General features: G+C 42.3%; 2 protein-coding genes across 5 annotated transcripts in view; one reads left to right on the forward strand and one right to left on the reverse strand.

The window, feature by feature from the left end:
* Positions 1–15,501, reverse strand: part of LOC143332697 (connector enhancer of kinase suppressor of ras 2-like) — a 28,866-nt gene extending 13,365 nt beyond the window's left edge. For 2 of the 4 annotated variants that reach the window (XM_076750439.1, XM_076750438.1), the window contains exons 1-8: positions 15,000–15,501; positions 10,358–10,521; positions 8,233–8,435; positions 6,915–7,002; positions 5,769–5,810; positions 5,554–5,673; positions 3,013–3,072; positions 2,794–2,862 (exon numbers count right to left, since the gene is read on the reverse strand). In XM_076750439.1, coding sequence (XP_076606554.1) covers positions 2,794–2,862; positions 3,013–3,072; positions 5,554–5,673; positions 5,769–5,810; positions 6,915–7,002; positions 8,233–8,435; positions 10,358–10,521; positions 15,000–15,063 — 810 coding nt within the window. In that variant the 5' untranslated portion in view covers positions 15,064–15,501. Of the gene's footprint in view, positions 1–2,793; positions 2,863–3,012; positions 3,073–5,553; positions 5,674–5,768; positions 5,811–6,914; positions 7,021–8,232; positions 8,436–10,357; positions 10,522–14,999 lie in introns of all 4 variants that reach the window. The other 2 variants (XM_076750437.1, XM_076750436.1) reach the window with 1 other exon arrangement.
* Positions 15,502–18,068: 2,567 nt separating this feature from the next.
* On the forward strand, positions 18,069–22,807 carry nlrc3l1 (NLR family, CARD domain containing 3-like 1). The gene is made up of 7 exons (XM_076750516.1): positions 18,069–18,106; positions 19,071–19,356; positions 19,678–19,779; positions 19,963–20,040; positions 20,169–20,277; positions 20,368–20,608; positions 20,704–22,807. The coding sequence occupies exons 2-7, from the start codon at positions 19,172–19,174 to the stop codon at positions 22,299–22,301; spliced, it is 2,313 nt and encodes a 770-aa protein (XP_076606631.1). The 5' UTR covers positions 18,069–18,106; positions 19,071–19,171; the 3' UTR covers positions 22,302–22,807.
* Positions 22,808–23,213: the final 406 nt, after the last annotated feature.

Below are 23,213 nucleotides of genomic sequence, written 5' to 3' on the forward strand. Positions count from 1 at the left end.
ATCCCAAGCAGCCTGAGAAACCGGGCATTTTTCAGGCACTGACCTAGCAATCACTTTGTTGCTTTCCAAGTAATTTTTCACTTTGACAGCCACTACACAGAAATTCTTCACACAGAAAGTGCATTTAAGAGACAGACAGGCTGAAACAGACACTTTTATAATCCAAAGCCTGATTTATTCTATAATGAAAATATTTCATGTTTTACTGTGTCGGGTGAAGCAAAAATGTTTATTTAAAGTAGTGAAACCTCGACTGCTCTGCCTTGGTATAGAAATGTTCTACTTTAAGGTGTTTCTTAAATTACATCATGACACTGGTTTCTTCATTTTGTTTCATTTCCTTTAGGGGGTTCTGGCAGCACTCTCCAGTGTTCAAATTTATTGTCCTGCATGGAGCTTTTTTATGTGTTTGAAGCCTTCCCTATTTATCGACCATTCCTGCACCAGAGATTCCATCGTTGCAGCCTAGAGTTATTTATTTCTGACATTCTCTCTTTATTTTTATAGCCTTTCATTCTTGTGCTCAATAGCAACAAATAATTTGCCAGTTTTTCTTGAGCTTATTCTTAGCTTGTTCTGCGAGCATTCAAACAGTTTCAAAGTTAATCACAAGGCATATTTTCCCTCTGAGGATTTACCTTGATTCATTTCCTGTGTTTGATGTTGCTCCTTTGCCTCAGCAGCCATTCTTACATCTGCTTCCCATGAAAAGGCATGCTCAAATACAGTGAACTTTGGTCTGTGTCTTACTGCTGGACTTCTCCCAGCTGCCTTAATTATAGATCCCTGAGCTGTTTCAAGCGTCTCTTTTTTCCTTAATGGTATTTTTTAAAGCTTGACGTTTGCTTTATTGTCTCTCAGGTCTGAATATGTTTTTCCTTTACTGTTTAAAACCTTTGCAGTGCTGGTTCCTTGTTCTCTAGAAGAGATTCTGCAACAACTCCTGGGCCACCTTGTTTTTCTTCCTCTTGGAATTTGTGCTTAACTATAGGCCACGTTAAATTTAAATGCAGTAACAGTATTTAAGGGCAGTTATTATGACAGGATGCAAAGCCCCTTTAACAGTAATCAGTCGTAGTATTATCAATTGTACATGTCAGCAGTTCCTTTTTGATGTGTTTTAATTCCAAGTCGACGTATCCATAATGTAATTTTGACTAGTTGCAATTCTAATCAATGATATCTACTCTCTATATGGTGAAAACTGAAACGCTACTGGTCAGCTCTACTGACTAAATGCTAGTAGTGACAGTGCAGTGTTGGATCAGCAGACATCAGCTTGAAGTGAATTTACATATTGCCATCACCCACTTAAGCTGTCAAACTCCCTCAGCTGCTGCTCATTTCAGCAGCAGCAGGACATCTTTCCTTCACCACCTCCTCCCCAGCATCAACCTTTGTAACCGTATACCAGTTCCACACCACATACTGATATATACAGAAACTACAGCAATGACTTAAATGATACTTTCGTGTTTGGTACTAGCATTAGATGATACAAGACACGTGCTGATAGATGTCGATCAAGCGGCAACTCTGCTGTCAATCAGACTAAAGGAAAGCAAGATGCTCCCTGAAACGTACAAGTGTAATTAATAACGTCAATCATGGCCACAATCTATTAAGGCGTTTCAGTTCCAGGACCATGCTATTGTGCATGCGTCGCTTCTGAGCCATCATCAATGTTATCAATTACACTTGTGCTTTTCCTGCTATGACAGGTTCAAATAGCTGTCGGTTCGCCGTGAGGAGCACCTCCCCGCTCCCACTTCTGGCAGCCTTTAAACTACGCTTCAAAGTGAGATGAAAGCATCTTGACACCAAAATCAACTCTATATTTGCGCTTATTCTCCACAAAAAGGGCTGCATTCAGTGGGTGACTTGACTGACTGAAATGAACCTGACTTGAGCTGTGTAATTATCATATGTCTTGCTGTTGCACACACAAGTAGCAATTATTTTGGACAAAGGGTGCTATATTTGAATTGTGCACCACTGGAAGTTTTTGCTTTCATATCCTCTGAATTTAAAATATGCAATGTACACTTGAACAACAGGCAGTTTGAGCAGTTTTGTCTCTTAGCAAAACCCACTGAAAGACCAATTATTTTGCCTGACTAGTGCTCCACTCAGAAGACACACTGAAGTTGGGCACAACTGACAACACACAACAGTTTGGAAGTTGTACAACGAAACTAATTAGAATATTAAGGAGATGTCAATCAAGCACAGGGACATTGTCCTGAGGAGAGATCTATTTAATAAGTACAAACACTTGTGTGGGTGCATTATTGGTGTCTAACAGTTTAACAAAAATCACAATGAAAACAGTGGCTTTTATCCACAGTTGGCTAAGGGCCCTAAGCTGGTACTTCCTGATCGACTGAAGTGCTCTTGTCAGCACGAGTTCATTGACTTCCACTGACCATTCGACTGACCCTGTGACCGGCAAAGTAACATACCCATCCAGTCTGAGTAACACATCCACATCCTCAAAAGCTACCTACAAGAGGCACTACACACAGACACTTATGCAATAACAGGTCCAGCCGTGCTGCAGTGGCCCACTGAGGATGTGCTGCAACACAGGTATGAAGGTGCATAAAGGAACCAAATACACATTCACAGCATATACACTAAGGCTAGATATTTCCTCGAGCACAAAACAAGCACGTTTGAATTAAACATAATTTTGCATAAACAATCCGCAAATGCATAAGAAAAATGCACAGAAAAAAAATCACAGGCAGGAAATACATAAAATAAGCCCGAGAGCAAAGAATGAGGTCTCACCACTGTCTGATGATTGACCTGAATGACTTCATCTCCAGCGTGGATTTTCTTACAGCGGTCAGCCAGTGACTGATGGATAGATAGAGAGGCAGAATCATTCACTGCTGCTCCGTTTCACTGTCATGACACAGCTTACAGTGATAAAACCAAATCACTGTACATATTCCAGTGTGCAAAGATCTACATACAGTAAGTGAACACAAAGAGGCTTGTACTTACTCCCTCTGTTGTGCCAGTGATTACATGCAAGCCGTCATATGTTGACTTGATATACATGCCCTGCGGGAAGGCAACAGGAATATAAATTATTCCATTTTAAAACAAATTAACATAAGGCTCATGTAACACAATGCATCTCGACTCAACCACAGTCATTTGCAGAGCAGACCAGGGTCACTGCACAGTATTTGCAGAACTTAGCATTTGTTTTAATCTGCTCGGAGTCCAAAATGAGTAGGAATTTATCTCAGTTATGTTTTAGCGGCAGTGAGTGTTTTTCATACTGAGCTCGGATTTGCCTGATCAAATGTTGAAATACTACTACTACAGGAAGGTCCTTAAATATCTCATGGGTGTGCTTTCCAAACATACACGGTGCAATCTGAATTAATGTCATGTAATGAGTCCCAATCAAATGCTCCTTCAAGCAAATGGAACCAAACATGGAGGATTATTTATCTGCAAATGCTGTTTTGTCTGTTGCAGAAAACTTAAAATTCAGTTTCCACTAAAAGGGGTCTAAAGTTCATTACATACAAACACACAGATGTGCATGAGTACACACTCACTCACTCACACACACACACACACACACACACACACACAAACAGATACACAGAAGGAGCATGCCGGTCTTCAAGATGAGTGTAAGAGGTTTATTTTTAGGCCACTTGGGCCACTGTTGTGTTCGGGTTTCACTGAACGGATGAGAGAACTTCCATGCCCCCTGCTAGCATTTGTGTGGGGGTGGGGCTTTTATTGTGGCCCCAAGCAGGGCGCTCGTGTCTGAGTGTAGGTCAGTGCAAAGATGGAGTCCAACAAAGTGCTGATGGTTATACAGTGGTGGCATAAATAAGTGTCTTCTCTGCTGCTAAACACTATAGTTTGCTACTTTCATCCCAAAATCAGGTGCACAGACAGTCATATTGTTGCATTGCAATATGCAAATGTAAGCATGTTGTGTTTTTCTCATTTCAATATGGGTAACATGTTGTTTCCATGTTGCGTTTTATCAGCTGACTCATATGCCCACGAGCTCAGCAAAACCCAGTTTCAGGACAGCTGCAGTGAGCTCCATTAGACACTGTGTCTACAGCAGCACACAGCGTTGAGATTTTACCTCAATATTCTCGTTATTTGGAAATGTGAAATGATACCACGACTCATGTTTAAAGTGCCAATTTAAAAATTCAGCAGCCACTTCTCTTTCCAGAGACAATGTGCCGGATACTCTGGATAACCGGATGAAAACTGTTAGCGGCAAAGTCTTTGTATTAACCTCAGTATCAGGGGACACTCTTTCTGGAAAGAGATGTTTTTGAATATTTAATGCAGATTTTCAAGGCTGTGAGCACCACAAGTGAAATCCCCTTCACCTACATTGTACTGTGGTTAAGGCTGAAGTCTTAGATATTCGGATTTCTGAAAACCAGGGCTATAAAAGAAAAACTATTTGGTTCAGTACCTCTAGAGGTAAATGATCAAATATTAATATGTAATTTGGGTCAACCAAGCCTTTGAGTAAACAGCCTTTGAACTTGGTCCCAAAACACCAACGTAGGTGTGTTTGAATCACAGAAGAGTTAAAAACTGACATTACTGGAAGGAACAAACCAAGCAAAGTTAGAATCAGTGATTGAGCAACTGAATGAACTACTCTTGCACTGAGTGAGATTCATGCTGCCAGATCATTTCCACATGCCGTGTTTGAATCAAACAGAGGTCGATATGCTGTCATGTCATGCTGTTTCAGTCTCTGTAGATGGTAGGTTTCTCCATCATTCAGTAGTATTAGCAGCTTTGTACTTTACTTTTTTGGTATCTTTTTCCTGTGATCATTTCATCAAACCTGGAAAACAAGTATATTGAACTGTATTCAAGTGCTGTGAAAAGTATATTGAAAGTCTGTTTATGTGGAGGAGCCAATTGCGTAGTGTGGTATTGGGCTTGCGTACTTCCTCCAGATTGTTGTGTTTACAATGAAATGGAGTGTGTGTAGTGCGATGCTGCAGAGTGAAGAAAAGCCAGCACCAAAATTTGGGGAGTTTGGTCCACAGTAGCTACCTGTCATGTGACTGGATGACTGACTATAGATGCATCGTATCTCAAAATGCCAGTCTTCGTCATTATTATCCATTTACTCGCTACAGGTAGCGTTTCAATTTATAGACTGCTAAATTACAAGATGCTGCAAGGCCATAAGAAGGAATCTGCAATGAAATGATGTTCTATTTATGAAGCGGTATATTTCAATCAAGCAGGAGACTCTACATTTTACATGTAAAAGGTTAGCGATGTCTTTTTTCATGTGTAAATTACCAGTGCACTTCTAATGAAAATGATTTTTCCATTATAATTTTAATTACTGACTAATTGCTCAGTTATTGCACTACAACAATTTCCTATTACATCAATATTACTGGCTAATTGTTATTTCTTGCAGTTATTATGTAATTAACCATCCTCTGAAGACATACTGGGCAGGGTGACCAATGACAAAATGAGTGTGTTTCTAGAAGTCTGACTGAGGGATAGTCTCACCAGTCCTTCAGTGGATTTTATGTTGGCTAGCTGCACAACTTCCAAATGTGCCGCCTGGGACACCATGGGATCCGATGACAGAGAGATGATGTGGTCGCACACTCCGGACAGAGTTTTACACTGGGGAGGACAAATTGGGGATGAATGCAGTCTTTAAGTGTGCACATTAGCGCTTCATTTACATTTGATGCCGTGTAATAAAGTCAGCAACTCACCACATGCAGGATTTTGTTTTCTGTTTCATACACAGAGCAGTCCTGGGGAACATTGAGAGAGCACTGTTACCTCAGGAGAATGTGTCAAAATGGAGTTATTATTGGCATTTCTGCTGTAGGTGGATATAAGCAAAAACCGAGCAGCTTGGCACCTATAACCCCCAACACTCCCACACAGGCATGCACAAACACAAAACAAATGAATCACCAATGCGGAGGCATGTCTCTCTCTCTCTCTCTCTCCCTCTCTCTCTCTCTGCCAGTCTTCCTCTCTCGGCCTTCAGCTCTCTCACTATCGCCCTGCTTCACTCCCACCTTTCATTTTTCCCACTTTCATTTTTCTCTTAACTCCATATAAACATCATCCTCCAGAGAGACTGTCCTAACACCTATTAAGCATCACTTCTCTCATTATTTACTGATCTTGCGGGGTCGTGCAGGGCTGCCTGTGATCGTCAGCATTACATTTACAGGCTGACAGTCGATATTAAAATCGAGTGTGTGATAAGTTTCTCACATTTCTTGTGATATGAAGTGTCTTTAGTCTTTTATAGTTTGAGTTGCAACCACACAGCTGCATAACGTGATGCTTTATATGATGAAAAACAGCCCAATGTATTTCTGATGTGCAAAACTAGACAGTTTGTGCATGGACACAATGAAGCTCTCATGTCATTGATTGACTGACTTATACCAACCTATATGTGTCGCTTAATGACATTCAAACTGATTAATGAATGTCTTAGTACTCACGTGTATCTTCTGTTGTTTAAACCTTTCATTTACTCATGTTTGTATGTGTGTATGGATGCAATATAGGAGCTGTGTTAGGGTGTTACAAGCCCTAGACTGGATGTTTTTGCAAGGAATTAAGTGAAATGCTGCTTCAGTTTTCTCTAAATCAAGCATAAAACCAATTGTTTCTGAACCTTAGCTTATAAAACATATGCACAAATACTGTATATGTGTCATGTACAGATGTTTCCAAAACCATCAAATATACAAAAACAATGTGGACACAAGTGTACTTTACAACAATGCATTTTAGCATCACCATAATTCTCCAAGCGGCTAGAAAATAGCAGTAAATAGTCTACTGGATTTTAACTGTTGCAATATTATATTAAAGGCTACAAATTCATCTACCTGTTGTACGATTGTAGTGAGCTCAAGACACAGCTGGATCACATTGTTTCTGGTCACGGAGTAATCTGCCACCGCAGCAAATGGAGACCTGAAAAAGAAGGAGCACCTGGAATGAACCATTAGATCACTCGTCCTTTGAGACTGAATCATTGGTCAATCTGTGAGAACGTTTCCAAGCACAGTATCATATACAGCAGCGCACATGCACGCGCACACGTATAAAGATTCCTTTATCTCTGTCCACATTTTTTTCAGGATGTCACGTCAGATTTCAGAGAATAACACGATTGTTCCTTACATGTAGTGCATCATTACCTTTTTAAACAATTATGTGAATAAGCAACATTAAGTGGTTACTGCGAATATGAGCTGACACTGTGTGACGATTAGTTAATTGTTTCATTGCGTCTTCGCTGCACACACACTGGTTTGTTTTTATTTCCACATTTTTTTTCTCTGTTCTCCAGAGCACATTCAACATGACTCCGGACTCATTTCTAAACTGCAAACGGTAATTCTGTCAGCGATGATGCATTCAGACCTGAAAACCAAACGCTAGATGTTGAATTTTAATTAGAATGGATGCTGTAGATTATGTAGATGACGACTGTATGGGAAAAGAAACAGCAGCTCACTTTGTTATTTCTGTTGAATGCTGTCTGCTTTGAACTTCCAAATTCGTCAAACACACGCGCGCACACACAGACACAGACACACACACACACACACACACACAAACAGACGCAAACACATTGGCACAATCCCACAGAGAAGAAAGGGATAAAGCAACATATAAATAGACTTGCTCAGTGCCTTTTTGGCCAAACTGTCAAAATCGACTTATATAAGGCCTTTACTCATCTTTTCTTGTCAGCTGATTGGTCATGGACACAACATGAAAAACAAAACTGGTCTGTATGCTGTAAAAACACACCAGAATCCCCAAGACACACTACGTGATTGTCCCACTCCTTTTTGAAGCTGTTTTTTTTAACATATCTAAAGCAAAATATACATAAAATTCAAATGTATGGTCCATCATATCACATCCAGTCCCATCCAGGGTTAATATTTTGCTTCAAAATACAATTAATACTGTCATAAATATGTATGTCAGGTTAACTTCAGGGCTTGCCCGAGGACCAAAAGTTTAATTAACGTGGTGCAAGATTTGATTTAGTAAAAACCAATGCTGCTACTGTAACACTGAACTTCAAGAAACAAAAGGAAAACATTGTGCACGAATACATCAGTGTGTTTACGCATGCCTTTTGACACGTTTCAATATATCACAGGTGCACCTTTTAGCAAATCTCACCTGTCGAGCCACGCCAAAAGGCTTTTGGCTGCAGCGATCAGGTCCACCACGGAGGTAAGAAAGTCGTTGGGCAGCTTGCGGGTGGCTCGGCCGTCGTAATGGCCGCTGCGCCGCCTGCCTGTGATGAAGTTCTGCAGGTTCTTGGCAGAAGCATTAAGCTTATGAGAAAGAGTCTTCAGATTCTCAGTCTCCAGCCCATAATTCTAGAGGAGAGAGGAAAGTAAATTCACTCTGTTTGACCAGTTTGTCAGTGTTTGTTTTCACTGTGATGCCTCCCAAGAATTTCTGCAGTGTGGAGGCTGAAACATTGCTCTGTGAATAAAAAAAGACCACTGGAAGAAGATCCCACCGTGCTGCACTGTAGAAGATGCTGCTCATATGACAAACATGTGAGGAAAGAAGCCACTGACCCGTCCACCCAGCCCCGCTCCCCTCCAGCTGTCACTTTGCATGTCTGGGGATAGCAGAACATTCATTACTCTGAACGGCGAGCTGCACGTGCAGGCCTGTGGGCGTCTGTCACGTCAGAGTTTCTTGGGAGGGGAGAGCACAGCAGGAGGGCCGCTAATCATATTTAATACAGCAGTGCCTGAGAGACTTAAAACTAAATCCCAGTTACGTAAAGAGCTTTGGGGCTGAAGCAGGGCCCCCCGTGCAGCGATGCAGGATGAGAGGACTTTAGATTCAGATTGCATCTGTGACCTCAGTCCACTAAATCTCCATCCAGCCTCTCTGTGTGTCTCTTGGGCTAACATATCTTCATCTCTATTCCACCGTCTCTCCTTCATTTCTACTTCTCATTCATCCTCTACCATCTCCTCCTTTTATATTTCCTCAGTCGAACCGTTGACAGTTAACACCTCCATAGATGTACATTTTGATTCAAGAGCAGCAAATTGGTTAGGACAAACACCAGTAATATACTGTCTGATTGACTGACTGTCTGACTGTCCCTTTAAATGAGAGTCTGAGTCAGCAGTTTTCCACAGGTGGATGATATGCCTTCAACCAGTTAAAAATAAAAAATTCTTTAGCTGCTAACATGTAATTTCTCTTATCTCAAATAGACAACATGCTGCACTGTAGAAAGTGATATATAGTCAGCTGATACAGTCAAATTACCAACTATTCTGATAAGTCCATTAATCATTTTTTCCATCAGATATACCAAATGCTGCTCAGTTTCAGCTTCTCCACTTTGAGGATTTGCTGTTCTTTGTTCTATATTGTTGGAAACAAATCATTTAAAGACATCACTTTGGACATTTGAGGCCAAAATGACTTGAATGTATACGGCAGATTTTCTACATGAACGCACTATAAACAACATATAAAGTACATAAGTACACATTCCAAGACTATGTTCATTAATTCTCCTGAACAGCATTGACATTGCTTTCGTGTGTCACTGTGACCCTGCTGACCTAAATCACGAGGTAACACAGGTCTGAGGTCGCTGCACTGACACATGGAGTGCTACAGGCCGTATGAATATTAGGCTTTCACTGTTTCACATTAGCCCAATCAGCAGAGCAGCAGTCTATCATGCTGACACATGCAAAACTTGTGTTTCGGAGACTAAGAGCAGAAATCACTTGAAGAGGAGGCTGTAATCCATGTCAGCACTAATGACAGCTGTAAGACTTGCCTGCAGAGGATATTTTGGCCAGATTATTAACTGGTAGATTCGCTGTGATGTTTGAAAACTGAGGCCAATGAAAGCATTTTCCCTGTTGTGAAGTTTAACGGCCTCATATGTAAGACTATTGTGTTTATTTTGACAGCACAATCAAAATGATTTTCTTCCTGAAGTGGCTGACATTGTTAACTGATTGAAAGACTTCATGGATGAAAGCTATGGTTCAAAAACACAGCCAACGCATTACCACGTCAGCTGAAATACTTCATATCCAAAATGTCAATTTCCCAGAGCTAAAAAACAACCTTATTCTCTCGCTTGATGACGCCACATCTTTGGGGTTTATCCAGTGAATTTTGAAAGTACTTGATAAATTGAGGAGGCACCGAATGTGCCACAGAAACTTCATCCAAGAGCAATAGTCTGAGAGTCTTGGAAGTGACAGTACACAGTAGTGGGAAGGCGGCGTGGGAAGCTTGGACTCACCAGAGCACAGAGCAAGTCCACAGCCTCCAGTATGAGCTCCTGGTGGCCGATCCTGGACACTCCCAAATCCTCCAGCTCCTGGTGGGTGATCCGCAGCAGCTGGTCCCCCCCTACTTTCTCCCTCTCAAAGGTCTTGATGTACTGCTGCAGGCAGTCGTCCAGGCCTGAGGGAACCACACAGGACGACAGGATAACTTTCAGTATCGCACGGCAAGGTGAAAATTTTGTTTGGCTGGCGGTATCAGATTTTCCGATTTCTTGTGAAATTGCAATTTGCATAATGTGTTCTGATAGGGCTTGATATCACTTTCCTTGCCAGAATATGTGCTGTAAATCTCTAAAGTGTGAGCACAGGTTGTGTTTTGTTATGTCCAAAGTGTGAAAGCGTCCATGTCAGACAAGAAATCTGACAGATTCCCCGACATCAACAGTCCTGAGGTGCATTTTCGGCTTCAAACCACGAACAAGCTTTCAACTAAAAAGGGACTGTTTGTCTCTGCTCGGCTCGTTTTACGTCTTTCACTGCTGCAGCAGGTGTGAAGTCTTTCAGTGAAGCAGTTGATCAAGTGCACCGGACTAAAACAAACTGACTGATTCTGCATCTCGTGTCTGCATCAACGGTCTTCACAGTATCAGCTGAGGGTTGAATCTAACGCCTGCATCAGTACATTGTATACTGGAAATGAAATCATGTTGCAAAAGACTTCAATCTACTGCAACAGCATCACATAAGAAACTCAGGAATTACAACAGACTTCGACGAATCATTCTCTGCCATGAAGGTCAACATGAACTGCATGTAATCAGCACATAGGTGCTCTTTATTACAGACGCATTGAATGGGACTGCAGCTTCTATAGGGGATAATGAGACTGTGTCCACCCTCTGTACTGTTGACTGCACTCCCCTAACGATGTGCATCCACACAATGTTACTAATAACTAAACAGCAAATTCATTTTCCTTTTATTTTATTCACTTTCATATCAAGCAAACACCCTATTTCTGTATAAAACTAACACTCATTTCAGGGATTTTCAAATCAGTTAATCTGCCAATCATGTCTTTTGATTGTGACTATTCTGACAATTTTCTTGAAAATATCAGAAATTGGTGAATTGTTTTAGCCGACCAAGAGACCAAAAACCTCAAATATATTGATTTAATTCATAGATGGGGAAGAAAACTAGCAAATATTGTCATTAGACGGGCTGGAATCAGCACATATTTGTCGTTTTTATTCGATTCATCGAAATTTTAAAATAGTTGCCAGTCAATTTTCTGCCCATCAACTACTCGATGAACTGTCTAATCATTTCATCTCTATGTCACTTATAAAGGTATATATATCACAGCTGACTGTCACTAGAAAGTGCTCTGCATGCTAACTGGCTATCCTTTTACCACTGGACGCAGAGAGAGTAGCCTTTGTAAGGCTTTTTCTATACACTCGGTCTGTTTCCATCTCCTCAGTGAGAGAGGGATACACACACACACACACACACACACACACACACACACACACACACACACTGACAACTCTTTGCTCATCTCGTCTTTTCATCGCTGTGGACCAATCATGTACATGTGACTCAGTGCTGTGCCTAAACCTGATCAAGCATTCAGACCTGGTTTAGCTGGCAGCTAAACGGTGGAGAGGAAACATAGGGAGTTTCATGGTTTTGCATAAAATTTAAAGGCTTAACTAATCGGCCTCTTTACCAAGTTAATTGAGACTCATTATGTCAAAGAAGTATTCCCCGTGTTGCCATAGAAACCATGAAGCAGGGTTTTGGCAGGGATTCCCTGACCGCAGGACCAAATAAAGAAATAAGTGAGGAGGGGACGTGATGCTGCCCAAAAAGTGCCTACATGGTAGCATGAGACATCTAGCCAACATAATTATCTGCTGATTTCATTAGCAATAATTTTAAATGATATTGTTAAGCATCATGTAGCACTGTTTTGATGGGTGCTGTATAAATGAGGTTGTTAGTTAAGACTCACATCACAGACATGAAATGTGAGACTAATAGGATCCTTCTGGGTGATAAAATGTGGTGCTTCTCCCTGTTGACGCCGAAATGAAATTACTTGATACTCGTCGCCTTCTGACTTCAGCATCACATAATAGAAAACCCTTCCAGATGAAGCATCCTTCACTGCTTGCATTAAGTAATCACTACATCAATTTTCCTCTCCATTTAATGCACGGGTCAGATTACCAGGCACGCTGAGGAGAAATTAAAAGCACGGCACTGACACATCCTGATCTCCATTCCAGATAATCCACTGGTAGTGTGAGGTAAAACAGATATTTAAGGCTATTAGCATTGTTATCATGGATTTATGTTAATCTGACTTGTCACTGATCACTGTCAGTGTGTGCGCCAGACAGGAAGAGAGAGTGTGTGCAAAAAGGACTGACAGAGAACAAAGATAAAACTGATCAACTTCACAAAACATGAATTACGTTAATGCACAGTGTCAGGAAGAGATTATAGTAAACCTGCATTAGGTTTGTGCCTCACACACAGTTCATAAAAAGAACAGCGAAAACGCGCCTGTCATACGTGTTTGCACAGCTTCGACGCACTCGTCAGGAGCAAATTTTCAGCCGAAGCTGGAATTCTTTTCTCTTTTGTGACGGGAATCTCTTCTTTAAAGCGGCTTTGTCGCAGCTGGGAATAGAGCGTCTTGCTCACACAAAACACTGACGGAGGGGGGGGTGGAGAGAGGGATTGTGGGAAGGTCACAGGGTGCCCCTATTTGGCCTCCAGTGACATCACGGAGCAGTATGCTAATAATGGAACCTGTGAATGCTAACGACAAAACGCTGCCAGTCCTGAGGAGCTGAGAATGGATGTGAGACTAGAATGAAGCCCCCCTCTCTCCGTTTCCTCTCCCTCAGAGTGTCTCTCAGTACCACTCTGTCCCTCACTTTAAATTACCATTACTGGGCTCTGGGCACAGAATCGTCTCTGCTCCACTTGTCAGATGTGGGACACTGAAGAGCCCTCTCTCATATCCCGTCTTCACTTCTCCCTCCCTACATCTCTCACTGGTGTGACCAGCTTATTTACAGATCAGCTTAGATCTCATGTGGACTGTTGTGGTCATTCTGTCTTTCTCCACATCCTACCATCCCTGCGTCCCCTTGGTCTTTGTATAAATCCTCCATGAAGCTGTACACTTGTGTCTTCACTGAACCAGCATACCCACAAAAACACCCCGTTTAAAAGGCAGCGTCAGATTCAGGTACAATTTGTAGCACACAACTCATACTAAGAGAGGTCTGATCTTTGCAATCATAATATGTCTGAGCCAGCAGAAAAGGGCCTTCAGGCTTAGAATTATGACTAAGGCCTGTGCGTGTGTGAGTGTGTGTGTTTGTGTGTGTTGAGGCAGTAAAGATGTATGTGTATGTTTCATCCCGAGCGTCTCTGAAGGGCTGTGGCCTGACACGTGAGCACGTGGCTCTGCAAAACAACACACAATACTGGAACAATTACAGTACAGTAACAGACAAACACAGACTTGGAAGGCATCCTCCTGCTGAGTCTAGCATCTCCTCCTTCATTTTGTACATATTTGATAGTAGCAGACTGTCACTTTGCAATGCAAACGGACAGAAAGCAGCAAATCTAATGAGTTATCGGTGCCCTGAAAGTCAGGCATGTGTGGGCGCTTAAAGGTCTTGAGCAAACAATTTTCCTTTGAGGGACGTCTCATCCAAACACAACAAATCTCACGAATGATTACTTCATCTTCACAACTGCATGTTAAAATCTCCAACTTAAACTGAATGTCCAGGCCTCTGTTGATTAAGTTGAAAAATGCTTTATCACCAAACTGGATTCTGTGTGTGCATGTGTATTTGAACCTCTTTTGTCTGCTGTAGGGATGTTGTGATTTACAGCAAAATGCTCTTACATCTGAATAGTAACTTTAAGTCAGAGCTAATGTGCTCTTACATACTAATGGATGAGCATCACCTTGGATTTCAGTGCACTATGAGCTGTTTCAACTATTTAAGCTCATCTTAGATGAAGCTTTTCTAAGTCAGCTGTGACTTCTTAATGACTTCCAACATCTGTGGATAAACATTTCGCACAGATGGCTGCACAAGCTCTGATACTGTAGAGCTGTGCTCGCTCTTATTTTATATATTGCACGTATAACTTGAGCCTCCCCCCCCTACAATATACAGATTTTGACCCCCGATCCAGTGAGAGGGGTAATCATTCGTGTGTAATTACTGGATCTCCGCTGTGTCTCCCAGCTTCCTGCGAGGCAGCCCCGCGTTAACAATAACCACCGCAGGACACAATAGAGCTTTTAAAGCGTTTTGAGCTGTTTGAATACGTGAGGCTCCGGAGAACACGCTGGACTAAAAGGACAAGTCGTGTCCACGTCGAAGCTGGCCGAAAAAAATCGATCAAATGATCTGAGGCTGTAATTAAAAGCCTCCAGAAGCCGCTTGCGGATGAGGCAAAGAGCCCGAGGCTCAGCAGGTGTTTTTGTTCTCTTTTGGCATCATCTGAAATGCATCTCGACTCGCGGCTCTACACTACATTCATTGCAATACAGCAGTTAAGATGAGATCAGTTTCCATCTGGCTCACATCGAGCCTGAAGCCTTACCTTTCATCCAGTCGACCACTTGACTGGAGCTCCACTTGCTCACAGGCTCCATCACCAGTGCCATGGCAGAAGTTTGTCTTGTTCACGCTCGACAAAAGAAAAACACTCCCAACAAACCCACTCCACCCCCTCTCTCTAAGAAAATGTGAGAATGACAGATGAGAATTTAAGAAAAATTAAAAATGAAATATGAGAGAAGGGCTCTCTTAATTCTTCTCTGCTGGGTGTTTACAAACAAAACGAGGTAGGTCCAAAAGGTCCAAAATGTCGCTTTGAGAAGCCTGCGCGCAGCGCAGCAGACTTGAGCACATTCCTGTGCTATTTGCTCGCTTGAAAGAGCTCTTTTACTTGTCATTCATGTCAGGCTCACTGGCGGTGATGCTGGTGGGTCGCTGCTGCCCGACCCCCCTTCCAAAATACATCCCTGTACCATCCAGAGTAGAGGAGAACCACGCACAGACTGAGAGTACCTGCTGGTGTCTGGAAAGGTTGGGTTCGCTCTGAGCATCCTCCCTCACACACAGACATGGAGCCCTCACCGTGCGAAGCATGCGAGTATGAAGGGCGATTAATGCCACCAGGAGTCTGAGCTGGAGATGTGTCTTAATGGGAATTAATGAGGCCCGGATTAGACTGGATTTTGATAGGAATTAGAGCTGAGTCCATGAAAAGCTTGGCTGAGTGGCGCCACTGTAGTCCAGGAATGAACAAGCAGATAACAGGAGAGTGCCGACTGTTTCGAGGAAAAGATGTTAAGACAACCCGTTTCTTTTTCATTCATTCAATTGAGATTTTTAGATCACTCAGTTGGTTTACTGTTCATCCAAACACTCACCACAGCACAGGGAAGCAGTGGTGAGAGCACATAATAGCATTAACTGGTATATTTTACATGTATTTATTTTTACAGCCTGTTGGTTGACAGGCCGCCCATGGGCCCGTCATGAGCCTCAAGTTTGTGCTTGTCTAGCATGTGGATTTTTTAATGTGAAACATGTGACTTATGCATTCTCATTTGTCAGTTGTCTATTTGTTCCCTCAGATATTATTATTGTTATTTTTGCAATATTCTTCTAGTTTTAATGATGGCTGCCACACAGAATCCCAATCTTTTTAACTCAGTTAGGAATTAATTTAACTTTGGTTAGCTTGTAGGTAACTTGTGCTGGAGCACACAACACTCAGGTGGTGTGAGTACTTGCATGGCAGGCACATGGTGACAGGTGAAGCAAGGTGGTGATGGTAGAGGGTTGGGGCCTTGAAGCAGGTGGAGGCAAGAGGCTGGGTGGCATGCTGGCAGAGACGCTGGGGCTGAAGACCAATGCTGGTGAACTCACTAATCTGAAACAAAGGCAAAAAGACACAAAGGATGAGACACTGGAGAAACTACCACACAGTGATAACAAACACCAGCAACACTTGTAACTGGCCAACAATACCACCGAGGAGCAGAAACAATCTGGTGACAAGTCTTCAGCAATCCACAGTCTTTATAATGTGCTGATTATGATGAGTCCCAGCTGAGTAGGAGTCAGCTCCCAGCCACCTGGAGAACCACGCCCAGCCACAGCCCCACACCTCTCCACAGCACACAATACCAAGAGTTCTTCCAAACCACCACATCATGCCCTTGTGCGTGGGAGAAGTACTGATCATCTGACTTCCAAGTTTTCTATGCTCATGTGTGTCTTTTATGTAAAAATGTCTAACCCTGGAGATTCCATGTCCCTCTAGAAAGGACCCCTAATAACCAGTGGGAGTCACCAATGCCGCAAGAAGAACGTGATCCCTCACTGGCTTTCCAGCCATGGACACTGTGAATTGACCAGCCACGGATTGGGCTCAGGTCTGTGTGGCTGTTGGTAATTTTTTTTTTAACATTTTCTCTTTTTTTTAAATTTCTTTACATATGAGCATTAACAATTGCACACGCTCACCTTCATCTCTGTAAGCAGGAAAAGAACTGATGGCAGATATGCCACTTGAAAAAAGAGCAGCACGTTTATTCTCCACAGCGCGAACGACAACACTGTGAATACATCATAAACCACTAACAAATTTAGCACAATCACTCCTTTGCTTCTCCGCTGATGCGTCGGGCACTAATCACCCTCCATACACTTCACTGTTTCCTCCTGCCGTCTTTGTCGCTGCTCACGCCTCCGTCGCACAAAGCGCAGCGTAGCGGTCACTAACGAGACAAGGATGCTGACATGCGCCTCGCATTTTTTCATGTATTGGTAAACAGCTTCAGGGTGTAAGCCTATATTCACTGCATAGACACTCATTGTACTGCAAATATTACATTTAAACTGAAAGTCATAGCCTACCATATAGAACAAACAATAAACGCACACGCACTCTTTTAGTTTCTGCATGCTCTTCCTTTAGAAACACTACTGTGATTTCGTTTCTTAAAGTAATTTTGTTTCCAAAAGTAGGTCCAATAAGAATTTATTAGTTGGAATAACTAATTGTTATTCTACGGCGTGGAAAAAATGATGACAAGTGGCATAAAAAAGAACCGATTTATTGAATTCACATCAAATCAATAGGTTATATTCAAATTTCTAATTCTCCACAAAGCAAAGAGAAAAGACATGACTGTAACCAACAATTTACAGATATTTTCGATGGCAGTTATATGAAAACATCAGAAACCCCAGCAATGCTTGTACCCACATTCAAGATAATCCACAATTAGAAAACAGTACAGAGATAGGGGGCTGTCGTGTTCGATAATGCAGCCCATTGATGGAAATACAAACAAAACTGTATTCAAAAATGAATAATGAAATACAATCAAATGTACAGCTCTATGCTATACAAATTAACATTATTTTACCTTTGATACTTCATTTAAATTTGTACTTAAACTTCAGATTGTAGGACTTTTCCTTGTCACTGACGACATTGTGGTATTTTCTACTTTAAGTTGAGAAAAAGATCCTGGTACTTCTTCCACCACTGAGCCATGGAGCAGACGGCATGATGTTCACACTTCCGGCCTGTAGGTGGCAGAGTCTGCGCTGTCACGTCTTGCGCCTCACACGAATGGACAACAAAGAAGAAGAATTTTCGGCTTCCTGAATCGGCATGACACCACGGTAAGATAACCTTTACTCAATGTAGACATAAGAAAGTATCAGCAATGTATTTCCCTAATTACAAAAACAATTACATGCATATGTTTGACACCATGACAGTAATGTTGTACTTTTTGCGTGAAACCCTTTTACCTCATTCCTTGTTTGCGTCCTCCTGGTCCCCCAAAAGTAATAAGACAAGTGACGTTGCTAACTGCCGCAGTGGACGTTAGACCATAAACGCACCATAAAATGCAGTAGACGTAGTTTTCGCTAACTGCGTGTGAAGGGGCCGGTGGTGTTGAAACCGTCGACAGTTGCCGCTGACATATCAAGTTGAGAAGTATAGGCGGAAGTTTAACCCCCCCCCCAAAGCAGTCAGAAGTAGGCCATGTAAGAGTTGGCGTAAGTCAGCATGGTCCATCAGTCAGATTGAACGATATGCTGCTTCAGTTTTTGATGTGTTAATATGCGATAGTGTGTGCAGACTTTACCTGTCTTTTCATTTTAGCGATGAGGAAAAATATTTCGACACTTTTGACAACCTTTTTACAAATATATCTGCGCAAAACGTGGTTTACTGTTGCTATTCCCAAGTAATTGCATGTTGGCCCGCGTGCAGCAGTTCATGCGTTATCACCTGTTAATTGACGTGGCTCCATTTTCACAACGGAGCTGTAGCAACAGAGTGTGCGAAAAGCTAACCTCAAACTGTTATCCTCTTCATTTTGGGCTCAAAATCTTACACAACAGCATGCGGAACAAATAACTGTCACATGATCAAATTAGCCTCATGGAACAAGTTTATAACAGCATCACAACCAAGGCAAAATGTGTGTACTGTGCTTTATTGCATTTGAGTTTGTTTTTATGTTCTGTATCTGCCATAAACTCAGCATAAACTAGAAGAAATGGTGCACATTTCTTTAGCTAGAGAATTTGAGAGCTGATACGTTGTCTTGTTTTCATGTTTGTGCTTCTGCAGGTAAAGACAAGCTACTGTCCTGAGCACCTATGGAAAACAAGAAGTGATCACAGTGTGTGCTTATCATGTTCATCGAGGGCTGACCCCCCCCCCCCCACGATATGATGGACGAAGCAGAAATAGAGGGGATGGACACGTTGTCCGGCAGCTCTTCCATTGGGGATGCAGTGTCTGGTAGAGGGCAAAATGTGCCTGATGAAGATGATGAAGATGACGACCTCTACTACATCCCAGAGAGAAGACCTTCTCTGGACCTGGGGCCGAATCCAATGGATATTAGCCAGTGGTACTGAGATTTTTCACAAAGTTATCAAGATATTTTCTGACAGCAGTCTTTGTACCAGGTTTGAGGGGATGTCTGCACCTGTCTGTCTAGTTACCGCCCCAGTTTTTACAGAAAGATGAGATGTGTCATTAGAAAGCCTAGCGTTCACATGACCTCACAAAAAATAAGTATTCAGAGTATCAACGGAATCAAAATAAAGCCAAGAAGAGGAAAAATAATAATTAAAAAAATCCAAAGTGGGTTTGAGTCCATGCTTGTCCATCAACCTTCATAAGCCCTTGTAGTCTCCAATTCATTTTTTTTTTTGTTTGTTTGTTTTAGGCCTTCAGCAGAAAAGGCCTCGCCTCCAGTTCTGAGCTACTGGTCAATGACAAGTGAGGAGAACTCAGACAACATGGATGGCGAAGATGGGTCCTTCACGAGGTACAAACTTGACAAAGTATTTTGCAAAGCTTAAATCAGACTCTAAATTCATGCATTCATCGCAGTAAACTCTTGTAAGATGTACCTTTCAATATACTTTACCTTGCTATCAGAGGAGAAATGTAATGACATGTTTTAGTTACCCTGAATATAATTAAAGGCCTCTTGTCATCCTGGTTTCAGGGTCCATCTCAACAGAGCAGATTCGTTCTCTAGCTGCTACTCCTTGGATAGTGATGATTGTGAACAGAGAATCCCAAAGTAAGAAGTACATCCATATATCTTACTCTGTGTGTGTGTGTGTGTGTGTGTGTGTGTGTGTGTGTGTGAGATTACATACTCGATTAACACTCAAATATGTTCACATCTCTCCACCGTGGCCTCACTAGGGGGAAAAGCAAAGATGACACTGTCTCAGAGCCTTCCAACACACCTGAGTTAATCCAAGACCCAAGTGAGAGTAGGCATCCCTCTCTGACAGTGGCATTCACTTTTAAGGTCAGTCATTGTTCCTCTTTTTGTCTTCACCAGTTTGAAAGAAGTAGTTGAAAACAACAGGATTGAATGTTGTCCTTCTTTTGGAATCAGGCTATTTGTAAAACTCTCGGGAAGCTATCCAAGGACAACATTAAGAGATTCAAGATGATGCTGTGGAAGTGTTACCCGCAGTCCTTCAGCACCTCTCCCCAAGGCATGGACATGGTGGACCTCGTGGACCGGCTGCTCGAGTGTTACAGCCTGGACGTATCTTTGCAGATCACCAAAAGCCTTCTCGAGGAAATTGAGCAGAAGAAGTTGGTTGAATACCTCCAGACTTTGTGCATCAGAAGTAAGTGAGCTCCAGTGCCGCTCTGATGTGATTAAATGCCGTTTTGAGACAAATCAGAGAATCTTGCACAAATTTACACATTTTTCTTTTTTCAGATGAAGTACGTCACGAATTAAGTGAGATTCTGAAGAGAACATACGGAGGAACATGTGAGGATTCGGCCACGGAGGCAGAGAAGAAGCCCTTTGATGATGTCTTTACGAATCTCAGCATAACCTCGACATGTGATAATGGCCCAAATATTGAACATGAGGTCATGACCATCGAAAAGCTGGACAGCAACCGGGAAGAAGGGCAACTGCTTTCTACCAAGGATATTTTGAGCGCTGAAAGGCTGGAGCAGATGAACATAAAGCTTATGTTGATCACTGGAGTGGCAGGGTCAGGGAAGTCTATGACAGTCAGAAGGTTGGTCCTCGATTGGATTGAAGAGCGGTCCCACCAACACGTGTCTTTCTTGTTTCCTTTACCATTCAGAGAACTCAAACAGTTTGAGGGTTCTAAGATCTCCCTGTTGGAGATAATCCACACACTCTACCCACCAACAAGAAAACTGAGGGATGAGGATTATAGATGCGAAGACTGCAAAATCATGTTTGTCTTTGATGGTCTTGATGAGTACAACGGGAAGCTTGACTTCCAAAACACTGAGCTCCTCAGTGACCACACTGATCCCACCACCCTGAACGTCATCGTGGTGAACCTGCTCAGAGGGAGGCTGCTCTACCGCGGCCTGTTCCTGGTCACCTCTCGGCCGCAAGTAAGGCGCTGCATTCCTTGGGATACGCATTATGATGAGGTAGAAGTGCGTGGTTTCTGTGACCTTGAAAAGGACGAGTACTTCACAAAGAGACTTCAGGATCCAGATCAAGCTGCTCGAGTTATTGCACACATCAAATCTTTCAAAACCCTCCACATCATGTGCCACCTGCCCTTGTTTTGCTCACTGGTGGCCAGTGAGTACCAGCACGTATTTAGGGAACAGGGGACACAGGCAGAGCTGCCCAGGAGCATCACCTACATGTACACAAAGCTGCTGCTGGCACTCACGCATCAGTATCGCAGATTTCGAGCTCCAGATCGTAGCCCAGATGAAGAGAGAGACTTCCTCATGAAACTTGGAAAGTTGGCCTTCAACATGCTGGAACAGGGCCAGTTCAAGATTACCAGGTGCGACTGGAAGGAGGTTGGAATCGACGAGGAGGAGGCAGTGATTAACAGTGGCCTGTGCACGCAGTACATCACAAAGCCATTTGTCTTGATTCAAGAGAAAGTCCTCAGCTTCATCCACCCCACCATGCAGGAGTACCTGGCAGCTCTTTATGTGTTTCTCACCTTTAGAAACCAGGGGAAGAACACTTTAGAGCAGCAGCTGAAACACAAGGTCAGGGGAATGTTGAAGGGACACAAGGTGATGGAGCTGTACAAGAGCGCCGTGGACAGAAGCCTGCTTTGTGAGGACGGCAAACTGGACATTTTCCTGCGTTTCCTGTTTGGAATGGCAAATGAGACCAACCTGGAACTTCTCCAGCCGTTCTGCACCTCTTCTCTAAAGTGGCCAACAGTTGTTGAAGATGCTGCTGCCCTCATCAGGAAGAAGATCAGAGAAAACCAGTGTCCTGGCAGGAATGACAACTTGCAGTGCTGCCTGGAGGAGCTGGGTGTTTGCGAGTCAGAGGCGGCGTCCAGTTGATGCAACTCTTTAAACACTGACGGATGTTTTGTAATCCTGATGGAGAAACTTTTTTCTATTTCGAGAACATATCCAGTAATGGAGCCTTAGAGCCACACGTAATCACCTCTGAAGTTACACTGATGTACCAAAGATGGGGATGGTGTGGTTTAGTTTGTGTTCATGTTTTGTTGTTCATGCTATTTTTACACAATGTACATACAATCAAAGATTTTTGATAGACATTAATTATTGCTCGTTGTCCTACGTTTTCAAACTTCACTAATAACACATATTCATGAGGAATGTGAGTTAAGAACTCAACTATTTTGCACTTTTGTCTGTCAGGTATTATTCCTCGTCGGCTGTTTATGTTAATATTTTTGTGTTTGTCAGACTGAAGAGCTGCAGTTCTGTTATTGTTTGTCCTAAAATGTGTCCATACTTTAATCCCAGTAGTTCTGAGAGTGATACCTGCTGGTGAAAAGTCACCTGTTTGAAATAAATGGCTAATGATGAAGAGAATGAATTGACTCGGCTTGGTCTCATTGTAGAGTATATTTCCATGTGGTCACAGAGTACACAGATTTAAGATGGCTTATCGCCATAACACACAGACACTGGATTGACACACAGAAGCACAGAACATAACCTCCTTAACAAGAACATCAACATTAACAACAACATCATCTAAATATTCTGCAGTCAGTAGATTCGTAGTGCCTTTGTGTTGTAGAGTCATCTATAAATTACAGTAGTTTAGACAGTACTGCAGTCTTAAAGGTCCCATATTATGCTCATGTTCAGGTTCATACTTTATTTTGGGGGGTCTACTAAAAACTATTTGACGTTAATGTGTTCAAAATACACATTATTTTTCTCAAACTGTCCACGCTACTTTAGAATAAACAAAGCTGAAATGTGGGACCTTTA

This window comes from Chaetodon auriga, chromosome 15 (assembly GCF_051107435.1).
Source record: "Chaetodon auriga isolate fChaAug3 chromosome 15, fChaAug3.hap1, whole genome shotgun sequence".
In the NCBI taxonomy this organism is placed as follows: domain Eukaryota; kingdom Metazoa; phylum Chordata; class Actinopteri; order Chaetodontiformes; family Chaetodontidae; genus Chaetodon; species Chaetodon auriga.